This window comes from Chiloscyllium plagiosum, chromosome 6, assembly GCF_004010195.1.
Source record: "Chiloscyllium plagiosum isolate BGI_BamShark_2017 chromosome 6, ASM401019v2, whole genome shotgun sequence".
In the NCBI taxonomy this organism is placed as follows: Eukaryota; Metazoa; Chordata; class Chondrichthyes; order Orectolobiformes; family Hemiscylliidae; genus Chiloscyllium; species Chiloscyllium plagiosum.
The window spans coordinates 580-24,011 of record NC_057715.1 but is presented as its reverse complement, the minus strand read 5'-3'; the positions used below and the strand labels follow the sequence as shown (position 1 = coordinate 24,011).

The window sequence follows — 23,432 nt, the reverse complement described above, 5'->3', positions numbered from 1 at the left end:
CTGGAGGAACTCAGTGGGTCTGGCAGCATCTCTGGAGCGAAAGCAGAGTGGTCGTTTCGGATCGAGTGGCCCTCCCTCAGAAACACTACCTCTGCTCTCTGCTCAAAGATGCTGCCAGACCTGCGGAGCTTTCCCAGCTATTTCTGTTTTCGTCTCTCCTTCAGAACTGAATAGTTTGAGCAGACTCTTTAAACTAAAGCACAATGGGACTTGCTAAATGGCTGCCTCCTTACCGCACACCCTGTGGGATTTGTAGTCCCGCAACAAAACAGCGCGGATACAAGCCTGGACCAGAGCAACTGCAGCTTCCGAAATGCAAAGCGTCTTCATCCCGTCCTTCGCCAAACAAGCCCCGGCCCCCGGCCCCCGGCCCGGCCCCGCCCCCCAGTCCCTCCCCTCCTCCCGCCCTCTCGGTGCCCCCTGGCCCGCGAGCCGCAGCGCGAGCTCACTTTGAAGAGAGCGGTGGTTGGTGCGCGAGCCGAGGTTGAGGTGAGCCCGCGAGCGGCGGCGGTTACACAGGGACGGGGCGGGGTTGGGGGGAGTGAGTGGGGGAGGGGACGAGACGGCGGCGCGAGGCTCCAGCTCTTTGTGTGGAACGGCGGAATGTCGCCGCCACCGCAGCTCAGGCTCCGCAGTGAGGAGGAGGAGGAGGAGGAGGAGTGCAGCGGGAACCATAGCCCCCCTCTCCTCTCCTCTGCTGCCCCCATTATCCCCGCCACCGAGCCGTCTAAACACTGGCAAAGCCTGTGGCACTTGAAGAAACTCTTCACAAGGCAAGCTCGGTGCACAATGAAGTTTAAAACTGTGCCGGATGCACTGGGGGTTGGGGGTGTGTGTGGGGAGGGGGATCGGAGCCTTTACAATGGCTGTTTGTCGCCCTGTAGGGAATTCGCTAGTTTTAACAAACTGTGATGAGTTTTATTATTGTTGTTAAAGGACCGCAACTCATTCTGCTTATGTGCTTTCTTTTTGCACATTCTTACAAGCATTTCATTTGATTTTGATCGTTGGTGCTAACGTGACCACATTTGGATAGTTAAAACTAGGTTGCTGGAAGTTTTGACGCACTCGTTACTTTGAGACGGAGAGTAATACACATTTTCACAAAAATAGATATTTTAAGACCATGCGATTCTGCTGATGGATTTATGATTTTACGGTCTTGTAGAACATTACCCGACAGTAACAAGCGGATCCATATGTGTCAGTAGTATTGAACCTTTTTTGAGGATATCGGCTCTTAGCAACACATTCTTTCCGTTCTTCCACATTGACCAATAACTCAAACCCTCACAATAGTTTTTAAGTGGTACCCAAATGAGAGATGCAGAACGACCTCTGGAAATTTCACAATGCAGTTCGAATTGCAAAGTTCTTTGTTTTAAAAAAAGCGCATTCAATGTGGATGGTAGCAATTACTTTTATTGAATTATATTTATAGAAATATAAATATTTATATGAATTAGGATGACTATCCATTTTGTATGAAATAATAAAGCTATTAAAGTAATCTAAAGTAGAGCATTTGTTTAACAATATTAGTTTACCTAAACTAAATAATATTTAGCAGTGTTATGTTTCCACTGAAATTAGATTTTCAATTTCAACATTCTCCAAAGCTATATTAATTACTTCAACAGTTTTTTATTCAGTGATGAACCATTGCTTTAAAAAGTTTAAGAAAAATATATAATAAAAATAAATAATACTGTAAATACTCAACAGAGCTGCATCTGTGGAGAAACAGTTCCTCAGTGGTACTTTGAGTGGTGAGCCATTCCAGATGACAGTGGGAAACGGGCAGTGTAAAGGACGCCTGCTGCTGGCACATGGTTATACTCATATCATCTTTAGGTAGATTTGTTGCCACCAACCTTTGTGCTACTCGTCGAATGGGAAATACTAATATTAAAGTAGTGGAGGATTAACCCCTGAAGGGGCAAGTATTTGAGTAACAAGAAGTAGTTTACTAAAGTAGTAGAATGACAGGTTAAATTAGTTTAAACCCGTGGTATCGGAACTGACCAACTACAAACTGGAAATGACTTAGATCCACAGTTTAGAACTGATTAGGTCCTCCATTGAGACAGTCATTTATGTAGCAATGGGCAGAGCATCTCCAAGGTGTTCAATTTAACCCATTTTAGATCACCTGCATTGTACAACAGGTGGCACTTCTGCTCCTATGTTGGGAGACAGCTCACAGGTTATTCTAATTGAAATGTAGTGTTGCTGGGACATGAGAAATGCATGTAGTCATGTGGTAGGGAAATTTCATAGCTTAAATCTGCTGTCAACTGATAGTGACGCATATTAGTGAGCTATTAGAAACTAAACTAAAACAAAACTGCAGATGCTAGAGATCTGAAACAAAAAAGGAAATTGCTGGCAAAACTCAGCAGATCTGCGGGAAGAAAACAGAATTAATGTTTTGACTGCAGTGACACTTCATTAGAACTCAAGAGTCACTGAACTCTAAATGTTACCCCTGCAATCTCTCCGAAGATGCTGCCAGATCTGAGTTTTGCCAGCAATTTCAGTTTTATTTCTATTAAAGAAACTTCTGGACAAACATAGTAACTCTGCATCACAGCCATAACCATAAGACATAAGAGCAGAAGTTAGGCCATTCAGCCCTTCGAATCTGTTCAGCCAATCAATCACAGCTGATAAGTTTCTCAACCACATTCTCATGCTTTTTCCCCATAACCCTTGATCCCCTTGACAATCAAAAATATTCCAATGAAGGGCTCCGGCCTGAAACGTCAATTCTTCTGCTCAGATGCTGCCTGACCTGCTGTGCTTTTCCAGCAATACACTCTCGACTCTGATCTCCAGCATCTGCAGACCTCACTTTCTCCTAATCAAAGACTTATCTCCGTCTTAAATATACACAATGACCGGCCTCTTTAGCCTTCTGTGGCAATGAACTTTGCTGCTTAACTCTATTGCTTTGGTAATTTTTCAATGCAACAAATCACGATCCTCATGGCCTCCCCACCCCTCATTCAAGCTTCTCGCCCCATTGCTGTCTACCTTTATTAAGATTGCTTGGCATTCAACCCTCCTCATCATATCCAAGTCCTCTCGTGCCTGAGGCAAAACAGAGACTGGCACAATTGTTCAGTGATGCTTCTCTGTAGGCTCTCCTTCAGGTGTCAGGCCATAGCTAGCAACTAAAGACCTTCATGTCTGACAAAAGTGGCCTGAGCTGAGGCCACAGGAAGTGAACGACTGTAGGATCCATACAAGTACTTAACTTCAATGGAGGACCTGCTCTTATCTCCATTGTAAGTGACAGGGTTGCATCTTATCTTAGGGTCTTCTGTGAGGTCATTAATCAATATGTAGTTGCGCATAGGCAGTTATAAGGGATGAGTGAAGTCATAGTTAGCCTCAGTGCCACAGGCAATTGAGAACCAAATTGTGAAAGCTGAGCTTATGTGCTTTAATGTCAATTGTACCTGGCAGGCCAGCATATGTATAATGAGGAAATGTGCAAACAAGGAAGTTGTGTGTCACTCACAGGATACTAACTCTGCACATTGTCATGCAGAACAAGCAGATCCACAATACGAAGAGGGGTCAAGGACAGCAGGTTGAGTTGCAGACATTAAGTTTCTCACCCAAGCAAAAGAAAAGGCTTTAGAATTCGCAGGAGAGGAGGAACTTTGGACCGTGCAGCTGGAATGGCAAGGCCAAATGATAAGTGTTTATCCAACTCAGTGCTGGTGTATAGCAATCAGGCAGCACATGAAGAATTATGTCATGCTCATGCTGTGATGACCCTCAAAGTGGTTCCTTTTGCTCTCCACTGCAGTTCCCTGCTATCTAGGACCAAACAAACCTGAAGATTCCACTTGTGGGGTCAAAGGGACCGCTGTTCCAGAGAATGCATCATCACTTGCCTTTCTCCAAATTCGATCAGCGCAGTTATATCCAAGTGGATTGCATATAGCAATTAGATTACAATTTGTTGATCACAGAACAAACACATCTGAGTATCTGAGGGAGAATAAGACAAACAGGTTAAACTCCCCCAAACATTTGGAGGACCTCTGGGGACAAGATCTCTGCTGAGCCCCATTATGATAACTGGCCTCTGTTCGCAACCATAAGAAGACTGCTGGAGGTATTGCATAAGATGGCAGAGTGTATCATGGAGATGGAACTTCCAAGGCTGATGAAGGAATCCATTAGGCCATGGGTTCTGCCATATCTCAGACATGAGTGCACAGATTCTTCAAATAGAGAGGGTGACAATCGCCATGGAGAACAACTCAAACCTACAACCTATGCACTCCCTGATCTCCACTGCTTGAGCCACAGGCTTAGTATATTAGTGGGTAGTAAGGCGCACCCCTTCTACAAGGAGACAGATGCCATATACACACAGATTGAGCAGCCAAGTGCCAGCAACCCTGGACTTCTTCTAAGAGCGCCCTCATGTGACCAGTCACTCCTGTCTGCCATTGGCATTAGAAAAGGCCAAGGAAAATGGCCCAGCTCCGGTCCAAGATACCCCATTTAATTGGAACCCTTCAGAGGACACCCATCACAGTCAAACAGGTTAATGCACTAAGCAGACTTCCTCCAATTTGCTACAGGTGTCTGTCAGGCTTACACAAAACATGGTGAACTTAGAATCCCTACAGTGTGGAAACAGGCCCTTTGGCCCAACAAGTCCACACCGACCCTCTGAAGAGCAACCCAGACCCGTTCCCCGACCCTATATTTACCCCTCATTAATGCGCCTAACCTACACATTCCAGAACACTATGGGCAATTTAGCTTGGCTAATTCACCTAACCAGCACATCTTTGGATTGTGGGAGGAAACCCAGGTAGACAAAGATTAGATTAGATTAGATTACTTACAGTGTGGAAACAGGCCCTTCGGCCCAACAAGTCCACACCGACCCGCCGAAGCGTAACCCACCCATACCCCTACATTTACCCCTTTACCTAACACTACGGGCAATTTAGCATGGCCAATTCACCTGACTTGCACATCTTTGGACTGTGGGAGGAAACCGGAGCCCCCGGAGGAAACCCACGCAGACACGGGGAGAACGTGCAAACTCCACACAGTCAGTCGCCTGAGTCGGGAATTGAACCCGGGTCTCTGGCGCTGCGAGGCAGCAGTGCTAACCACTGTGCCACCGTGCCGCCCAAAGGGAGAATGTGCAAACTCCACACAAACAATCACCTGAGATTGAAATTGAACCCGGGTCCCTGGCGCTGTGAGGCAGCAGTACTAGCTGCTGCACCACCGTGCTTTGGCTGTAAGCACAATCTTAAGACTTATGAAGAACATCAAGTTGGCAGCATTCTTCAACTTAGATGTCATTTTTAAATATTGCACATTACTTGGATATTTATGTGTGCATCATCATTTGTCAAGGCTACCTTCCAGGCCTAAATATAATTGACATGCCTCATGATTAGCACACATTGATAGTTAAAGGGGAATTAGGGACACTTTATTGATTGTGGAAGAAACAATGTGTGTTTGCATTAACTCTTTATTGAATATTCAGCTTAGTTTTTCGTTTTGTATTTGCTCGACTGTGGACAGTGTCTCAAAGTATAATCTTACTGGCCCTTCCTTCTATGTATTGTGAGGAAATTTTCTAAGATCATTCTAAACTGGTAATGCTGATGTGTTTTCCAGGTCCTGTAAAAATGGTGTATGACTTCATTTATCAGTCATGATAGGCTAATTGAGGTACATCCAGGTGTGACACAAATGTCATGAGTACCAGTATTCTCTGCCAGACATGTGGCAAAACTCCACACCCCTTGTTCTTCTATGTAGCAGAAGTCGCAGTTTCAAATTTAGATTGACCAAGGTGAGATTGGTCTATGTCCCAAACAGGCAAAGGAAGGGCATGGTTGTGTCGGTGTGTCACTCTTCAGTGAATCTGTTGTTTATTATATTGGTTCTGGTATCACATGAACCTCTGGATCAGTCATCTAGTAAAAGCTCATGTATATTTATAGTGTCCCAGAGCACAATGTGCAACTCGTGGCCTGACATATCCCCCTCTCTGCCGTTATGCTGTGATGCACCTTGGTTCAATTAAAAGTGCAGGAGACCATATCAGGAGCAGCACTAGACATAACTGAAAATGAAGTGGCAACCTGGTGAAGTTATAGAACAGGACTACTGGGATATAAAGGAACGTAAGCAACATCTGATAAAACTAAGTGATCCCACAACCAACTGATCAGATCTGATCACTACAGCCCTGCCACATCCAGTTATAAACAGTGGTGTACAATTAAACAATTAGCAGGAGGAAACTCCTCAAATATTGCAATGATAAAGGAGCCCATTACATCAGTATAAAAGACAAAGGACTGCATCCATTTTCAACCAAAAGCATCAAGTGGATTATTTATCTTGGCTTTCTCCAGAGCTCGAGAGTGTGGTGCTGGAAAAGCACAGGAGGCAACATTCAAAGAACAGGAGAATCAATGTTTCAGGCATAAGCCCTTCATCAGGAATGACGCTTATGCCCAAAATGTCGATACTCCTGCTCCTCTGATGCTGCCTAACCTGCTGTGCTTTTCCAACACCACACTCTTGACTCTGATCTGCTGCATCTGCAGTTCTCACTTTCTCCTTCTCCAGAGATCCACAAAATCATAGATACCAGACTTAAGTGTGTCAATTCATGGTTGAAAACACTGGGTACTGCAAAGATAATGGGTCCTGACAACATTTCAATAATTGTACTGAAGATTTGTACTCTAGCATTAGCCACGCTATTAGTCAAGCTGTTCCAGAACAGTTACAACATTGGCATTTACTCGACAATGCTCAGGTTTGTTGTGGGACTTGGCCAACCAAGTCAATTACCAGCCTATCAGCATATCTCTCAATCATCAGTAAAGTGATGGAAAAGGTCATCAACAATGTTATCAAGCAATATATTTGTAAATAACTAATCTGCTCAGTTTTGGTTCTGTCAAGCCCACTCTGTTCCTGAACTTATTCGAACTTCCATTTAAACGTGGACAAAAAAGCTGAATTCTGGGGGTCAGTTGAGAGTGACTGCCATTAACATTAGAGAACATTTCACTGAGTATGACAGCAAGGAGTCCGAGCAAAATTGGTTTCAATGGGAATCATTGGCAGCAATGTTTACTGTATATGAGATGAGAGTTGAGAGTGTGGTGCTGGAAAAGTAGAGCAAGTCAGGCAGCATCCGAGGAGCAGGAGAATCGACGTTTTGGGCATAAGCCCTTCATCAGGAATTAGGAGTCCTCACTTTTGCCCTTTTTTGTGAGATTCATTGCAGTAACTCACCAACATTCTTTCAATAGCATATTCTAGCCTTGTGACCTCTATGATCTGTAAGGGTAAGGGCAGCAGATACACTACGTGCAAGTTCCTCTTCAAGTCACAAAGTCATGACTTTAAACTATACCACCGTTCCATCTTTGTTGATAAGTCAAAAACCTGGAATTTTCTTCCAAACAGCGCTTTGTGTGACTATACACCCCGAGCACTGCAGTAGTTCTAGAAGGCATCTCACCATCAACTTCTCCAGGATGATTGTGGATAGGTAATAAATATTTGTCTGGCCATCAACATTCTATGTACAAATAAAAGAAAATGCAGTAGTTCTGATATGGATCAATGCCATTTGGAGATGGATAGAGACTGCTCATAATTATCCTCAAATGACTTTCTGGAGAAGAGAATTAACAATTAACAATTGAGGAGAAACTTCTTCACCCAGAGAGTGGTGGATATATGGAATGCTCTGCCCCAGAAGGCTGTGGAGGCCAAGTCTCTGGATACTTTAACGAAAGAGTTGGATAGAGCTCTTAAGGATAATGGAATCAAGGGTTATGGGGATAAGGCAGGAACAGGATACTGATTGAGGATGATCAGCCATGATCATAATGAATGGTGGTGCTGGCTCGAAGGGCAGAATGGCCTACTCCTGCTCCTATTGTCTATTGTGTATAATCTTTCTGGGCAAGACAAAGTAGTGGCAGTCAAAGTGAAAGAAACAAGTTCCCCAAGCCAAATTATTGTGTAGTTATTCATTTTTCATTGTTTAAACAACCCACATAATTTCACTTATGAAGCAAACATGTGAGCATGAATTCACCCAAAACAATATCAAAATTTACACCAGGCCTTTGTTATACAATTGCAGTGACTGTTCAGTTTTGGAAAAGGATCATGATGAGAGAAACTGATTTTAAAGTGCCTCCACACAGCTGCCTAGGCAAGAGAAGTCAAATACTAGATAGAGAATATAAATCCTTCTGTCATAACATGGTTTACTGAGATTGGATGGTTCCATGTTGATCAAGTAGGTTTGAAATCTATTCTTTATGCTCCAACCAGTTTGGAATGGAAACATATTGGAAGTACAATCATGAACAGTAAATAGTTACAGCACAGAAGCCATTCGGTCCATCAAGTTTCGTGCAGCTCTCTGTAAGACCAATTTTATCTTTCTTACTCCCCTGCCCTTATCCCTTAGCCCTGCAATTTCTTTCTCTGTGGGTGCTCATCCACCTCCATTCTAAATCTCTATTGTCTGGTCTTGATCTTGCTCCCAAGCCACTTTGTCCAAATCCATCATGAATTGGAATACATTTCCTGTCAATTTCTTATAAGGGAAGTAACTCCAGATTCTCCAGTCTACTCATGTGATTGATATCCCTCATTCCTTGAACCACTCTCAGAATACTTTTCTCGGATCTAGGACATTTTCCTTTAAGTGATAGCTTGACCATATAAGAAGAGAGGAGAAAGTGAGGTCTGCAGATGCTGGAGATCAAAGTTGAAACTTTATTGCTGGAACAACACAGCAGGTCAGGCAGCATCCAGGGAACAGGAGATTCGACGTTTCGGGCACAGGCCCTTCTTCAGGAATGAGCAGAGAGTGTTCAGCAGGAGAAGATAAAAGGTAGGGAGGAGGGACTTGGAGGAGGGGCGTTGGAAATGTGATAGGTGGAAAGAGGTCCCAACCACCCTGTAGCACAGCATTTCAACTCCCCCTCCCACTCCACCGAGGATATGCAGGTCATTGGACTCATCCACCGCCAAACCACAACAACGCGACGGTCGGAGGAGGAGCGTCTTATCTTCCGACTGGGAGCCCTCCAACCGCAGGGGATGAACTTGGACTTCACCAGTTTCTTCATCCCCCCTCCCCCCACCTTGTCTCAGCCGAATCCCTCCAGCCCGGCACCGCCTTCCTGACCTGCAGTCTTCTTCTTGACCTCTCCGCCTCCATCCTACTCCGACCTATCACCCTCACCTTGACCTCTTTCCACAATCACATTTCCAACGCCCTCCTCCAAGTCCCTCCTCCCTCCCTTTTATCTTCTCCTGCTGAACACTCTCTGCTCATTCCTGAAGAAGGGCCTGTGCCCGAAACGTCGAATCTCCTGTTCCCTGGATGCTGCCTGACCTGCTGTGCTGTTCCAGCAATAAAGTTTCAATATATAAGAAGAGAGGTTTTCTTTCAGCAAGAAATATAACTATAAAATTAAGATTCACTTTTTTCAAAAATAAATCTTTTTCTCCTTTTTTATTAAATACTATATTTCCATCCTTTTTAAGATTAAATTAAGCAAGAAAACTTAAGTATTGCACAAGAACATATAATGCAAATTTGCTGCTTGCACATTTTTTTTGCTCTACAGTAAGTTTTCTAGTAGGAACAAATTAACTTTGGCATGGAAACACCAAAGAAGGATCTCCCTGCAGAACTTGAAACTGCACCAAAGAGTTTTGCAAAAGGTTCACCCAAAAATGCTGACTAAATACAGATATCATAATGACCATCTTATACTAGAGAACTATGGATCTTAACAATACTTACAAATGTGCTTGCAACTGTCACCAAGAATGATTTTAAAGTACTTTATTTATAAAGCTTTAATAAAGTGTAGTTCATTTTCTTTTTTTTGTGTTTTAATTAAAAGGTTTTGTTCCAAAACCTGCAGAAACATATTGTATTCAAGTTGGGTAACCTGGATGCATTTTTGGGATCTAAGTTTTTGACTTTGCTTTTCTTTTTTTTAGAAGGCTACACAACTCAAAGGCTGGACAACTACTGTATGGTATGACATACAGCATAATCAGCAAATTTGCTATGACCAACAGCTGAAGGAAATTAATTTTTTTTGAAACTGTTGCTACCTTATCAAAATTCTTCCTTTTTTCAATCAGTGTAACATTTCTCTTCATATGTCTCTACATGTAGCAAAATATTTTGGAGAAATTACAATGGAAGCTAAGGACTATTCTTGGATTCAAGAAAAGTACTGTGAATCTCCTCTAACAGCTGAAGGTATTTCTGAGACAAATGAAATTGATTGTTGTGAGCTTGGAGCCAAATGGAGACTATGCAAAAATAAATTGAGCAAGGAAAATACTATGTCTTCAGAAACACATTTCTCAGTTTTTCAGACTGAAGATACTATTTCTGACCAAATGCTAAATTTTTCTTTAAATGGAATAACATGTGAAAACAAATTTGGTGATGCACAGGTTGTTGAATCAGATACCACTGCCAATGCACATGAAAGTTTGTTCATGGAAAAATATAATGGGGATGACGCATTACTCCCAATCCCAAGCCAGAGCTGGAGTTACTTTGAGTCTTTCATAAATGAAAACAAAGATGAATTTTTAGACCTTTGTGCAACAAGTGACTTTTCAGCTAACTTAATTAGTGAAGAAGACAGTGACAGCTTTTTGTTTGATGATGAATCAACACTAAGTAATGATGTATGTTCACTGAAGATAAAGTATGAATCTTTTCAAGACAATATAAGAGAGAAAACTAATGCTTTTCAAGATGATGCTCAAGTGCATGTTTTTCCCAACATGCAATGTAATGGAACCAAAAAAGATGACAAAAGTCCCATAAAAACTAATTCTTCTGTTCAAGAAAAGCAAGGGGAACATGACAGTCTAGAGCACTGCACCTTGTATGAATTAGAAAATAACAAATGTGTTCTCTCTGGTGTTTTTATGGACAGTTGGAAAGACCGTGAGAATCCAGTAGATTCAGTCTGTTTATCTTCAATTCTAAATGAAGATAGAGAAAATTGGGAGCTATTAAGGAAAAGTACGAAAAGATATTCAAATCAAACCAATTATACCTTGAGGGCAAAACGGCAGATACGGTACAGCGATGATTATTTGTATGATATTGATTCTTTAGAGACCATGAAATCTTTGGGCAAAAAGGATCATCTGGTAGATGCTCCACAGGAAGATGATGATGACTGGTACCCTCAAAAAAGGAAAAAACCTGGGAAAAAGGAACCACCTGTTATTATCAAATATATCATTGTTAATCGGTTTAAGGGCCACAAAAACATGCATGTAAAAATCTGTAGATTAGATTGCACAGAGAGACAAGTATTACTGACTGATGAAATGGTAAAAAAATATAAAAAGCTTTCACCACTCAAGGAATTTTGGTCTCCAATTCCTAATAATTGTAATGTGTGTCATAACCAAGAAAAACTTGATAAAAAACTGAAAGTCTGTTCTGGTGCTGGAATGTCTTATATGTTCTTTTCTTCTAAAAATAAAAAACAAACACTTGCCAATGGGATGTCATCAATTAAAATAGGATGCACTTTGAGTCACCAAAAAGACAATGTCATTGAAACAGATGCTACAAATACAGAAGTACCCAAGAAAGTACAAAAATATGATAAGTCAGTTTATGAATTTACAGATGAAATAGAACTAAAGCGCATCACCATTCGGACTGTGAGTAAGACCAATCAGTTAAGAGTCATGCATGAAGACTCTTCCTTAGAAAAGCTACAGAAGAAACACAACATACCTTCAAAGAAAAGAAGAGCAAATGGTCTGGTTGGTAAAAATACCTGTGACAGAAATTCTTTACAAATTGCAAATGAAAAGTCTCAAGTTCCAAATGTAGACATGCCCAAAATTCCAGGTCAGTTGAATTCTGCTTCTTCTTTACTTCACTTTAACAATACTAGCTTACATTCCCCAGCATTCAGTGATAAATTAGAAGCTCATAATGGTTTACTTTCTCCAGTTCTAGCTACAAGTTTCCCAGACTATTCTGCTTCTAATACACGCCTGGCTCCAGAAGTCCTTGGAGAATATTTCCGATCTCTGCTGCATGGGGAAGATTCCTCAGTTAATGAAAACATCCAAGATTGCTCTCAACCTCCCAATGCCAAAGGGCAGAACAATGAAGGTGTAACAGAAAATACATATTTTCCTTCATTACAAAAACAAACTGATGAAGCCTCCACAGGGAGCAACTATAGTGAATCAAATACGCTTTATTTGGCAGAAAAGCCAAACATCCAGGAAGCTTGGGATGTAGACACAGTGCAGAATGTACATCCACAGAGTGTAATGGGAAAAGATCAAATTTCTTTGTGCACAGTTAACTCTCAGAATGAGAGGCTGCAGTTTGGAGTTGAGAATAGAACAATTGTAAACAGTAACATAAATCAATATGGCTTGAAGATGTCCAGTAATCAAAATGAAATAAATTCCAACTTCAGTCAAAAGGCATCAAAAGAAGAAACAAAGCAACTGGTTCCTTCAAAAGACTCTCCATGCATTTTAGACATTTCAAACTTTACACCAGCAAAAGTAAAGCAAGGTTCTTTTAAATTTTCACAGGAATATACACCAAAAATAGTCTCCACAACAGAAAAATCTGATATTAAATCTTTGGAGCAGTGCAACCAAACTCACCTTCCCAGTAAGACTACATCACCAAATTTGTATATATATCAATGTCAGATATGTAGTGAACTATCCCATACAGATATCCACACTTACTACACCAATAGTGACCCAACATGTGTTTCCCTTTCACAACCTGTACAATCTTCCATTCATCCACAAGCTTCTGATAATGTAAATTCAAGTAATTACAATTATTCAAAAATTAATAAAGCAATAAATTCCACAAGAAAAAGATTTACAAAATCAAATGAAGGCTTTTGGGAGAAAACTGCTGTTCAGAAGAAGCAGAAATGCAATGATGAGGTGAAAACCATTAAAATTGAGAGTTTTGAAAAGGACAGTGTATCACCAGAGGATTATAAAGCCATTTTAGTTCAAGGGAACTCTTCGGATACATTATATGCAAATCAACTCTGCCAACATGAAAAAAAATATAAATCTGTAAAGGGATTTACTAATAATGATTCAGAAGTTTGTACAGAGCTTGTGCAGAAGGAGCTGATGAATTCAAAAACTAAACTTGCTATAAAAGAACCAAAACTACATCAAAAAGGTAAATACTCAATGGCGTCTGAAGAGTCCTATGATGGTGTATCTCACAACATTACTAGAGAAAGCAGACTGTTAAATGGTGGTCAGAGAGAGTTTGAAGAACCTGGTAATATACTTTCCAACATTGTTTCTGGAATGGCAGCAGTTAATCAGTTTATGATGGCTTCAGTGGAACCAGTCATGAATCAAATGGCAGCAGTTAATCAGCCTTTGGAAGTGCAAAATCATTCCAAATGGAAACCAAAGCCAATGCACATATTGCACATTGGTACAAAAGATCCGAAAAGTAAGCCAATGCATATTTCTGAATGTAATGCAAACAATGTGGGTGTTAATAGTTACCCTGTAAATCACACTGCCTCCTGCTATACTCAACAGTGTTTGTCGTTCCAGTACACAAAAAGCTAATTGCAACTGTGCAAGCAATACACTTTGCGAATGAAATAGGAAAGATATATAAAATGAACTAAATATCTTTATGTTACCTTGGTGCATAGCAATGATGATGTTTCTCACTTGTATACTTGGAATCCCAGCTTTTACCCAGCATAGGTTCCTATAAGTAATGTTCACTGTACCAAGTATTTTGCAATCTTGCCAAACCAAAATGTACACTGTCTTAAGCAGACGTGGCCCAAGAACTGCAGATAGTTTTGTACATATTGCTCTTTGAAATTTCTGCCTTTTGCAATAAATGAGGGAATACCATACCATGAAGAAATTTAAGACATGTTTTTAAAGGTATTATCAATTAGATTTGCAATCAGCTTAACACTAATACGTCCTGTTTAATATATGTGTAACTAGAGGATATATATTTTACTGTGGTTGTCATTGAATGTATGTATTTAGAATGATTATTTTGAAATAGAACACCTTTTTAATAGTCAAGCTGTCACTGGCGAGCTTTACTGTAAATGAAATTAATTACCCGTCTATCCATCTTCCCTATTTTTGATTTATTCCTTTCGTCCAATCTGTCTTTCTATGCATCTTTTAAGAATGAAGTCATAGTTGGTCTTTTGTTGTCAAACCAAATTAAATATTTCACTTTCAGCAGAAATATTTGGCCAAAATATTAATTTTAGAAGGAAAACAACAGTAAAAATGAAAATGCTTTAAGAACTTTAATTATGAAAACACTATGCAATATGTTTTTGCTCTCAAATAATTTTTGTGCTAACCACCCATAGATAGGTAAGTGATCTATTCGTTTTGATTAATTTTATAAAACAAACTGGCAAAGATTTGCTTGTCTATTGTGAATTACAGTTTTATGCTAACCATCACAAAAAATTCCTCTTTTCTTTAGCACTACAAAAACATATTTTAATAAAACAAATACTAAATAGGTAGAGTTTATGGGATTTTCACTACTGACCATAGGTTGTGAATGTATGTAGACAAAGAGTTTAAAGAGTTTGCCAGAAACTCAAATTGCTGGAGGAAATAGTTTTCATTAAAAAATAACTTTTCCATAATCACAGTAAATCATTCAATTTTTCTTAAAGTGCAGAATAGTGGACGGCACGGTTGCACAGTGGTTAGCACTGTTGTCTCACAGCACCAGAGACGCGGGTTCAATTCCCGCCTCAGGCGACTGACTGTGTGGAGTTTGCACATTCTCCCCGTGTCTGCGTGGGTTTCCTCCGGGTGCTCCGGTTTCCTCCCACAGTCCAAAGATGTGCAGGTCAGGTGAATTGGCCATGCTAAATTGCCTGTAGTGTTAGGTAAGGGGTGAATGTAGGGGTATGGGTGGGTTGTGCTTCGGCGGGTCGGTGTGGACTTGTTGGGCCGAAGGGCCTGTTTCCACACTGTAATCTAATCTAATCTAATCTAATATTGCATCTAGCAGCATTTCATGCAATTTAAAATTAATTTCACTTTGAGACTTAACTGAAAAAGAAGATATTTCATCCCCAAGTTTTCTTTCGCTCAATTTTGTTTTTACAAAGCAACTTAATAATTCCTTCATTAATTGTTTCATATTCTCCACTGAAAACATAATTTAATCCAGTGAGTGATATAATAACTCACTGATGGTTTGTTTGAGTTCTAGCAAGTACAATGTTGATAAATAATTATTTTTGTGCACTCTGTCTAGCCTGTACTAAAATTCTAATAATCAGACACAAATCGATTTTAATGTTTAAATCCATTGCTAAGCAGAGTGCAGATCCATTGCAAAGGCATTCCATTGAAATATACATTTTCCTAGTGTCCCTCATTTGTATCATTCCCAATGAAAAATTGCAATATTGACCTGGATTTTTCAATGATGGTGAGACAATCAGTACTTACCATTTTTTTTAACAGTAAAGCAAACAGCAACACCTAATAGCCACATGTGCACAATTAAGGATGAACCTTTCCGATAGTGGGACACATCAAACATATGAAAGACTTGACGCTTTAGTACAGGTATTTGACTAAATACCCATTGCTGAACCAGAAATGGCCATTCAAGCATAAGAGAATATTTTTCTTTAATTCATAATAAAAGCCTCACAACATCTCTGATGCTGAAAATTAACTTTTATATGTATGTTATCTCATTCGAGTTCTCATCATTCTTATAGATTTTTGAAAAAATAATTTAATGTTCTGCCTCTTTTATCTCTTTCAATTATCTCTCTCTTAATGTCACCTTTCTTTCCTACTCCATTTCATTTTCTAGATTTGATTTATGTATTCTAACTTCCACTTCCTTGTTCAGATTTTGCTGACCTTTAAGGATTTTTCAGTTTGTTTCATTAAATGATATAATGTTGCTTGCACTGTTTACACAAGTTTTGGATTCTTTGTTTTGATTTAATTACCATACCTCCACTGCAAAAACTATTGGACTGGTATAAGTGAAATGAATAGCTAGTGCGATTCATTTCCTGCTGACTACAAAATTTGGATCAATATTCTGTCTTCTGGAATGTACGTTCTGTCATGCATGTGTAATCAATTACAACCAAGCATTTGTGTCTGCATGAGAGTACATAATCTAATGGAATATCAGTAAACATCAAATTTCAAAGTGTTGTGGCACTTCCATTCTAATGGGAAATTGCAGTTGACAATTTGCAAGGATGTGGTTTTTCAGTTTGCATGAATAAAGTTTCTAGGAATTATATTCTCTCAAAGTCATACAGCACATTTTTCTCCTTGAAAGAGCTATTGAACTAAAACCACTCCTTTGCTCTTTTCCCACAGCCCTGCAAATATTCACTTTCAAGTACATTTCCAGTCTCTGAAATTGTTACAATTGAATCTTCCTCTAATACCCTTTCAGACAAGTTTTCAAGATGTTCATAACTCCGAGTTTGAAAATAAATTCTCACCCCACTGTAGGTCTGTTTACCAGTTATCAAAAATGTGGCTACAGTATTTTGATCTACCCAGCAGTGGAAACAGTATCCTTATTTACTCAAAATCCATCATAATTTTAACTGAATAAAATTTCCTCTTAATTTTCTTTGCTTTAATAGAAATGTTACCAGTTTTAATTTTCCACGTAACTGAATATTACCACCTCTAGTTGTGTTTCTAAAAAGTTTCTTTTATACTCTACAGCCTGGAGGCCCTTCCTAAAAAAGGTTTTTCCCTGAATTAACCGCTACTCCAACTGAAGCTGAACCAGTGATTTTTTTAGCATTTTTGGCTTTAGTATCCATGCTTTTATTTACAAAGCAAAGGATCTTGCCTTGTAAAGAAAATGTTTTTTTATAACAGTTTCCTTTCAGTAGGACAGGACCAATGCTGCAGTGGACCATTAAAACTGATTTTTTTTTTTCTCTCAGGTTGATAAAGGTTCCTAGAGAATAGTGTTTTTATATTTATGGTTTCAGAGGAGGAAAAGTCTAAGAAGTGGAAGTATGAAGATATTAGAAATAATCCACCGTATGAATGTTTCTTACACCTATGCTTTAAATACTCACCATTGTATTTTGTGGATCCAAAGTTAATAGTTTTCCAGAAGTTTAGTTTATTCAGAAAGATCTGATGTGATGGTCTTCACAAAACATGAGAGCATGACTTTAACTTTTTATTTGTCAAAAAAATAAGCTATTTATTTGAGGAACTTCCCCTCCCTTCCATTGAGTAATAGATCTGTGGATCAAACTTCACAAGTCTGTTAAAGCCATGTGCTTCAAAGTAGCTGTGTAACTTTTGATTGAGAAGATTTAATATTGCCTAGGGAAAATTATAATCTGCTGTAATTAGATCATGCATGGTGGACAAGAAGAGGACAAGTATGGTCTATGGACAGCAGCAGTCCCACATTCCAAAGGAAATATAACGTAAAATTCTTGGATTAAAATTGGGGATTAATATTCACAAATAATTGCACAGAATTTTACTTCTAGAGATTAATGTAGGCAGTGGGGGCATCAAAACCATATGAATGACATTAGTTTGATGAGCTGAATTATGTTTCTTTGAATTTTTGTGATCGTAATATTGTACCATTGGGTTTCTAACACTGCATAACATTTGAGGGTGAACATAACCCTAGTCTTCCTATGCATTTTTTAAAATAGGAAAGGTTTTCTCAGTATTTTTCTGTCATCTCTACTGTCCACGTTTGTATATTTGATGGCACATTTCTATTCCCATACTTCTTACATCACTAATTTTTAAATGACTAACATTTATTAAACTGGTTTGCATTGCTGAGGTCAGTAATCTGCAATTTTTAAAATATTTAATTTTTAATAATCATACTTGCCTTTTTATTTGTTCACTGGAGCAACAAATTGCTCATTTCTTCAGTGATGGCACTCTGATTTCACTGAATACAGTTGAATTTTCCTTGAGGTTGCATTATCAGGAACTGCTGTCAGGCTGATGATTGCAGTGTAACTCAGAATAAAACTAATATCAAGCTTTTTGCTGACCAAAGTTGGAGTTTATTAGTTCATTTGTCGACATAGTATTTTCTCTCTAAAATTAAGTACCTTTGTCGTAGAGTCATAGATGGCGCAGAGCATAATTTCCTGTCTCCATTCAGGCATGCCTGCCTGTGGACTACTACCAGAGTAGAGACTAATTTACTGCTGTTCCTTTTACTTCCTTGTGTTTTCTGCAATATATAGGGAAATGTCCAGTGAGAAACTTAATATGTGAGGCCCACATCCCACTGTTCAGCAGCGTAGTGGAGTTTTGACAGTGGCCTTTAACAGCAAGAACATGCCCTAAAATAAGGTAACTTTGTAACCCTTTTTAAAAAAGAAAATTTGCTTTGTTCATTCAGAATTTAATTTATCTGATCATAATTTGTCAAATCTAAGTTTAAAGTATTAACAGTTTAAACATTGCATTATAAGGTAATGTTTCTATTAAAGGCTACTCAAGTTATTTGGTGCTGCACATAATCAGGGAATCTTTGAAACATTTATCAATCTAAGCACAATTTTAATGGTCCATCTTAGCATGTGCCTTATCCTGTATTCCAGCAGTAGTGTTTTGAAATATTTTGTAAATTTCTGCACGTACACAGCTGAAAGGTAAGAATTTAAAATGACTACACTTTCAATAAAGTTAGAGATCAGTACAATCTTCTTCCGTCCTCCAAAAAAATGTTGTCTTCTAGGTCAATGTTTTATTGCCTTATTAATCTATTTTAACTAACTTTTGCAAGCAATTTTGGACTGATAACACTTCTCAGACTTTATTATTAGCTTGGTTTATCTTCTTTACTGTTTAGTTCTGTCCAACCAGATTATACCACCTGTTTTCTTATGCAGTTTTATCACCTCAAAGATCAGTAGTAATAAATTCTGTCCTGTTTAAAGGGTATGCCATTCTCACAGATCTATATATTTCCTATCCAACAAAGCAAAAATACATTCAGGAAACTGGTGTATTTTGGACAGGTTATCTAATGCTAATTTGCTCTTCAATCCTTCCATCAACTCAGTCATTCTTGTTACTTTCTTCTGTATCCTTTCAATAGAAGCAATTTTTTTGTCCAGAATTATGCAATGTTCGAATGCCAGTTGCACCAATGATTTATAAACCAGCAGGATAACATCACTATGTCAGCATAATGCTATCATTTTAATACAATCCAGATTTGATTGTTTTGCTCACTACCACAATATTTTGTTCTGTCAACTTCAACTTATTGTCAGTCAGAAGTTCCAAATTATCATTTTCTATCCATATTATTTTATTTGCCTTTAATTGTCACTTTGTGCTTTTCTCCCAAGTCTTTCATTTTGCAATTTTTGCATTGAATTTTATCTGTCTCCTGTCTGCCCAATTTCCAAGTATTTTTAAATCTTTCAGTAACTTTGCATGCTTAGCATAACTGAACAACACAAACAGAACATCACTTTCAGTTCTGTGACTGGAGTGGTTTTGAAGAAATAATACTTAAAAATTTGGGGTTCTGCTGAAATATTGTATACCATTTGAATTTTCTTTGTGGTAACTTTTTTGACAAATGTAAAATTTATTATGGACAAAAATACTCCTTTCATTTGATATTAACTCGAGACTTTGGATTTGCCACCAAGTAAATTTCTGTACCAAGACTCATTTACTTGATTCCTTGAAAATGAATCTTCAGATTAATTATCATTCACTTGCTGTATCTATTTGGACTTCTCAAGCTCACCTTATTGAGAGAAAACTTTGGAATGGTGAAGAAAATAATTTGTTATATATGTGTTGTAAAGTTCAAAGCTTTACATAATTTTACCTAAACCTAAAATGTATTACCAAAGAGACTAAATAAATGAACACAAGCAGGAAAAACTCAAATATTACTTGACACACGTATATATAAAAAGGGAATCTAAACTTCATTGTCACTTTCATTGGTACTAGTCCATCATTCACATATTCTCTTGCATTAGTAAAGTTATGGAGGTCTTTGTTGATTGTAACATTGATACTTAATTTCATTTAGTATATATTCTGATATCTTCAGCAATGTTTGGATAACTGGGATTCCTAATTATGTCCTGTGCATGTAAGCAAATGTGTGGTCTATGTATTAAAAACAGTTTCCACATAGAACACATCACCCAAATTTCTGAGTACCGAACAGTGGAGTGCTTTTGTGTTTCATTTGGCAGAATTTTTAAAAAGACATTTAAAACAATGAAACCAAATCAGTAGCAAGCGCACAGAAAAATAATGTAAATTTTACCCAGAATTAAACTGATTTGAAGTGTTAGTTTGAATCCGTTAGTGGTGACATTCTTGATACTGAGAGAAAAGTTATACAGTAGGCCCAAGTCTTGTTCCATAGATAACCAGACAATGTAGGTGACTGTTTCAGTGTGGTGCTACATTGTCTTCTGAATGTTACAGTAAATCAAGATTATGTTTACTCAGGTGGATGAAAAAGCTCCCAAGACACTCCCAAGAATGTGGGAGTTCTGAATCTGCATTTTCTTCTTTTAGCAATACAATCTAAAAGAAAATAATTGCCTAATCATTTATTCTCTTGCTGTTTTTGTGCAAATTAGCTGGAGGGTTTGCACGCCTCGTTTTAACTGCACTTCAAAAATTGGTTATAAATGACCTTGGTAGGTCCTGAGGCTGTGGCATACCATTATATAATTGTAAATTGTTTGTAACACTGATTAGATTCTTTTCTGTAAAGAATGCCTTTAAATCTGTTGTACATCTTCATTAAGGACATTGAACATGTATTTTTCCAAAGCCAATATATTTAAAATTATATGATTTCAGGTCAACTGTATTTTCTTATGACTATTAATGTGCCTTTTTTGCATATTATGTTAGTTACATTTTTTAAGGATACGAACTGATAACCATTTCACCTTATAAAAAACATTTCAATATTTTATTTTAGTTGGAATTGTAAATTTACTACAGACACTAACTTCTCCAGAGGTTGCAGGACCATTCATCTTTTGTTTTCTTTTAAACAATTAACAATTACAGCAAAAGTACAAATACTAATGGACAATAACATTTTATTTTAATGTATATTTTGACTGAAAATGGTAACATGAGTAGACCAGCTTAGTTTAGTCAGAGATTTGCAAACAGAAAATGCTGGAAATACATAGCAGCTCTGGCATCAGAAAATCAGTTAATTATAATGAGGAAGTTCACAAACCTGAAATGTTAAAGTTTTCTCTCTCCACAGAGAATGACAGGCATGCTGATTCTATCCAGCATTTTCTGTTTCTTTTCAGATTTCCAGCATCCATAATATTATGTTTTTGTATAAATTATTTTGATAGCCTCAAGTTTTGGCACTTCTAGGCCTTTTAAGCCTAATTTATTTCTGTATTTTAAATCAAACTACTGACCAAGAGAGATGCATTTTCTGTATACTTTTATAGGCACTTTTGTACTCCATCGAATCTATCTACGCACATCTGTTTTTTGGGGGGGGATTCTAACAAGTATCAACATTATCATCATACTGCTAATAGACTAATCTGTTAAATCTGCTTTTTCTGGTTGGTTAATAAAGTGCATCCATTCATAAGTAAATCATAGAATCCATATTATATATTTCAATTAAAAGATGTAATCTTTGCAAAAATTGTTTCAGACATATTAACATGGCCTTCAAACGATGTGATACTGTGAAATTTGCATTGTGCAGGTTTTTGAATATAAAAGCATTTTGCTTTCAGACTTGTGAGCTGCCTCTTCTACTCAGGGTTGTATTTTGTTTAGAAGGCTGAACAACTTCTGAATTGAACATAGGTACTGGGGTACAGAAGCCACATTCCATATTTTATCCTTAACTGTGCTTGCACTGCTGAGAAAGGACACTGGCAGTTTAACCTTGCATAGTGATTTTGTCCTTTATTCATAGTTTATAATCAGTTTTAATGTTATTTGACACGTAGCATGACTGTTAATTTTTTTATAAATTCTACTTTATTTGTTACATGATTTGTTTTGATTATTAAAGCCTTATCAAATAAAGTATGGCTTGTATCTGGTGTGTGAACCATGCATTTTAATAGCGATTCTGATGGATTTCTATTGCCAAAGTATAGCAGTGTCGTAGTTATAGTTACTAATCAATAATGATCTGTATGAATAGGAAAGGTTTGGATGGATATGGGCCGGGTGCTGGCAGGTGGGATTAGCTTGGGTTGGGATCTCTGGTCGGCATGGACGGGTTGGACTGAAGGGTCTGTTTCCATGCTGTACATTTCTATGACTCTATGGAGACATGAGATTAAGTCTCACCACAGTAACTGAGGAATTTAAATTCAACTAATTGAGTTAAAAATAATGATTAAAAAGCTAGTAGTGTGATGTTAACCACTACTGGACTGTCATAAAAACCCATTACTACATTAATGTTGTTCAGTGAAGGAAATCTGATGTGATTATACTATTTTGTAAATGTATGATTCTGTTGTGGGTCTACCTACTGCAGGTGAACTACAGTAGTTCAAGAATGCTGCTCACCGCCATTTCTGAAGAGTAATTAGGGGTGGGCAATAAATACTGCCCATCCAACGATGCCCACGTCCCACAAGTATCAGTCAATGAAAGCAAGCATGCAGGCACAGCAGGCAGTGAAGAAAGCTGGCCTTCATAACAAGAGGAATTGTGTATAGAAGCTAAGAGGTCCTTCTGCAGCTGTACAGGGCCCTGGTGAGACCGCACCTGGAATACTGTGCACAGTTTGGTCTCCAAATTTGGGGAAAGACATTTTGGCTATTGAGGGAGTGCAGCGTAGGTTCATGACGTCAATTCCCAGAATGGCGGGACTATATTATGTTGAAAGATCGGAGCGACTGGGCTTGTATACGCTTGAGTTTAGAAGACTGAGAGGGGATCTGATTGAGACGTATAAGATTATTAAAGGATTGGACACTCTGGAGGCAGGAAGCATGTTTCCGCTGATGGGTGAGGCCACTTAGAACAGAGTTGACGAGAAACCTCTTCACCCAGAGAGTGGGGAGTGTGTGGAATGCTCTGCCCCAGAAGGCTGTGGAGGCCAAGTCTCTGGATACTTTCAAGAAAGAGTTGGATAGAGCTCTTAAGGATAGTGGAATCAAGGGTTATGGGGATAAGGCAGGAACAGGATACTGATTGAGGATGATCAGCCATGATCATAATGAATGGTGGTGCTGGTTCAAAGGGCAGAGTGGCCTACTCCTGCACCTATTGTCTGTTGCCTTAGTGAATAA

General features: G+C 38.5%; 1 protein-coding gene across 6 annotated transcripts; it reads left to right on the top strand.

Annotated features, from left to right (window-relative positions):
• Positions 1-410: 410 nt before the first annotated feature.
• LOC122550412 (neurite extension and migration factor-like) lies at positions 411-22,220 on the top strand. Of its 6 annotated transcripts, XM_043691109.1 has the most exons (4): positions 3,698-4,569; positions 10,063-13,576; positions 18,378-18,486; positions 20,629-22,220. In XM_043691109.1, the coding sequence occupies exons 2-3, from the start codon at positions 10,228-10,230 to the stop codon at positions 18,446-18,448; spliced, it is 3,420 nt and encodes a 1,139-aa protein (XP_043547044.1). In that variant the 5' UTR covers positions 3,698-4,569; positions 10,063-10,227; the 3' UTR covers positions 18,449-18,486; positions 20,629-22,220. The 6 variants fall into 6 exon arrangements, with proteins under 6 accessions (XP_043547042.1, XP_043547041.1, XP_043547044.1 ...); XM_043691108.1 differs by having other exon boundaries at positions 18,378-22,220; XM_043691110.1 differs by lacking the exons at positions 18,378-18,486; positions 20,629-22,220 and having other exon boundaries at positions 10,063-11,962; positions 12,068-14,863.
• Positions 22,221-23,432: the final 1,212 nt, after the last annotated feature.

Coding starts and splice junctions, on each gene's coding strand:
- LOC122550412 (XM_043691107.1), top strand. CDS start 10,228: ATGTCTCTACATGTAGCAAAATATTTTGGAGAAATTACAATGGAAGCT.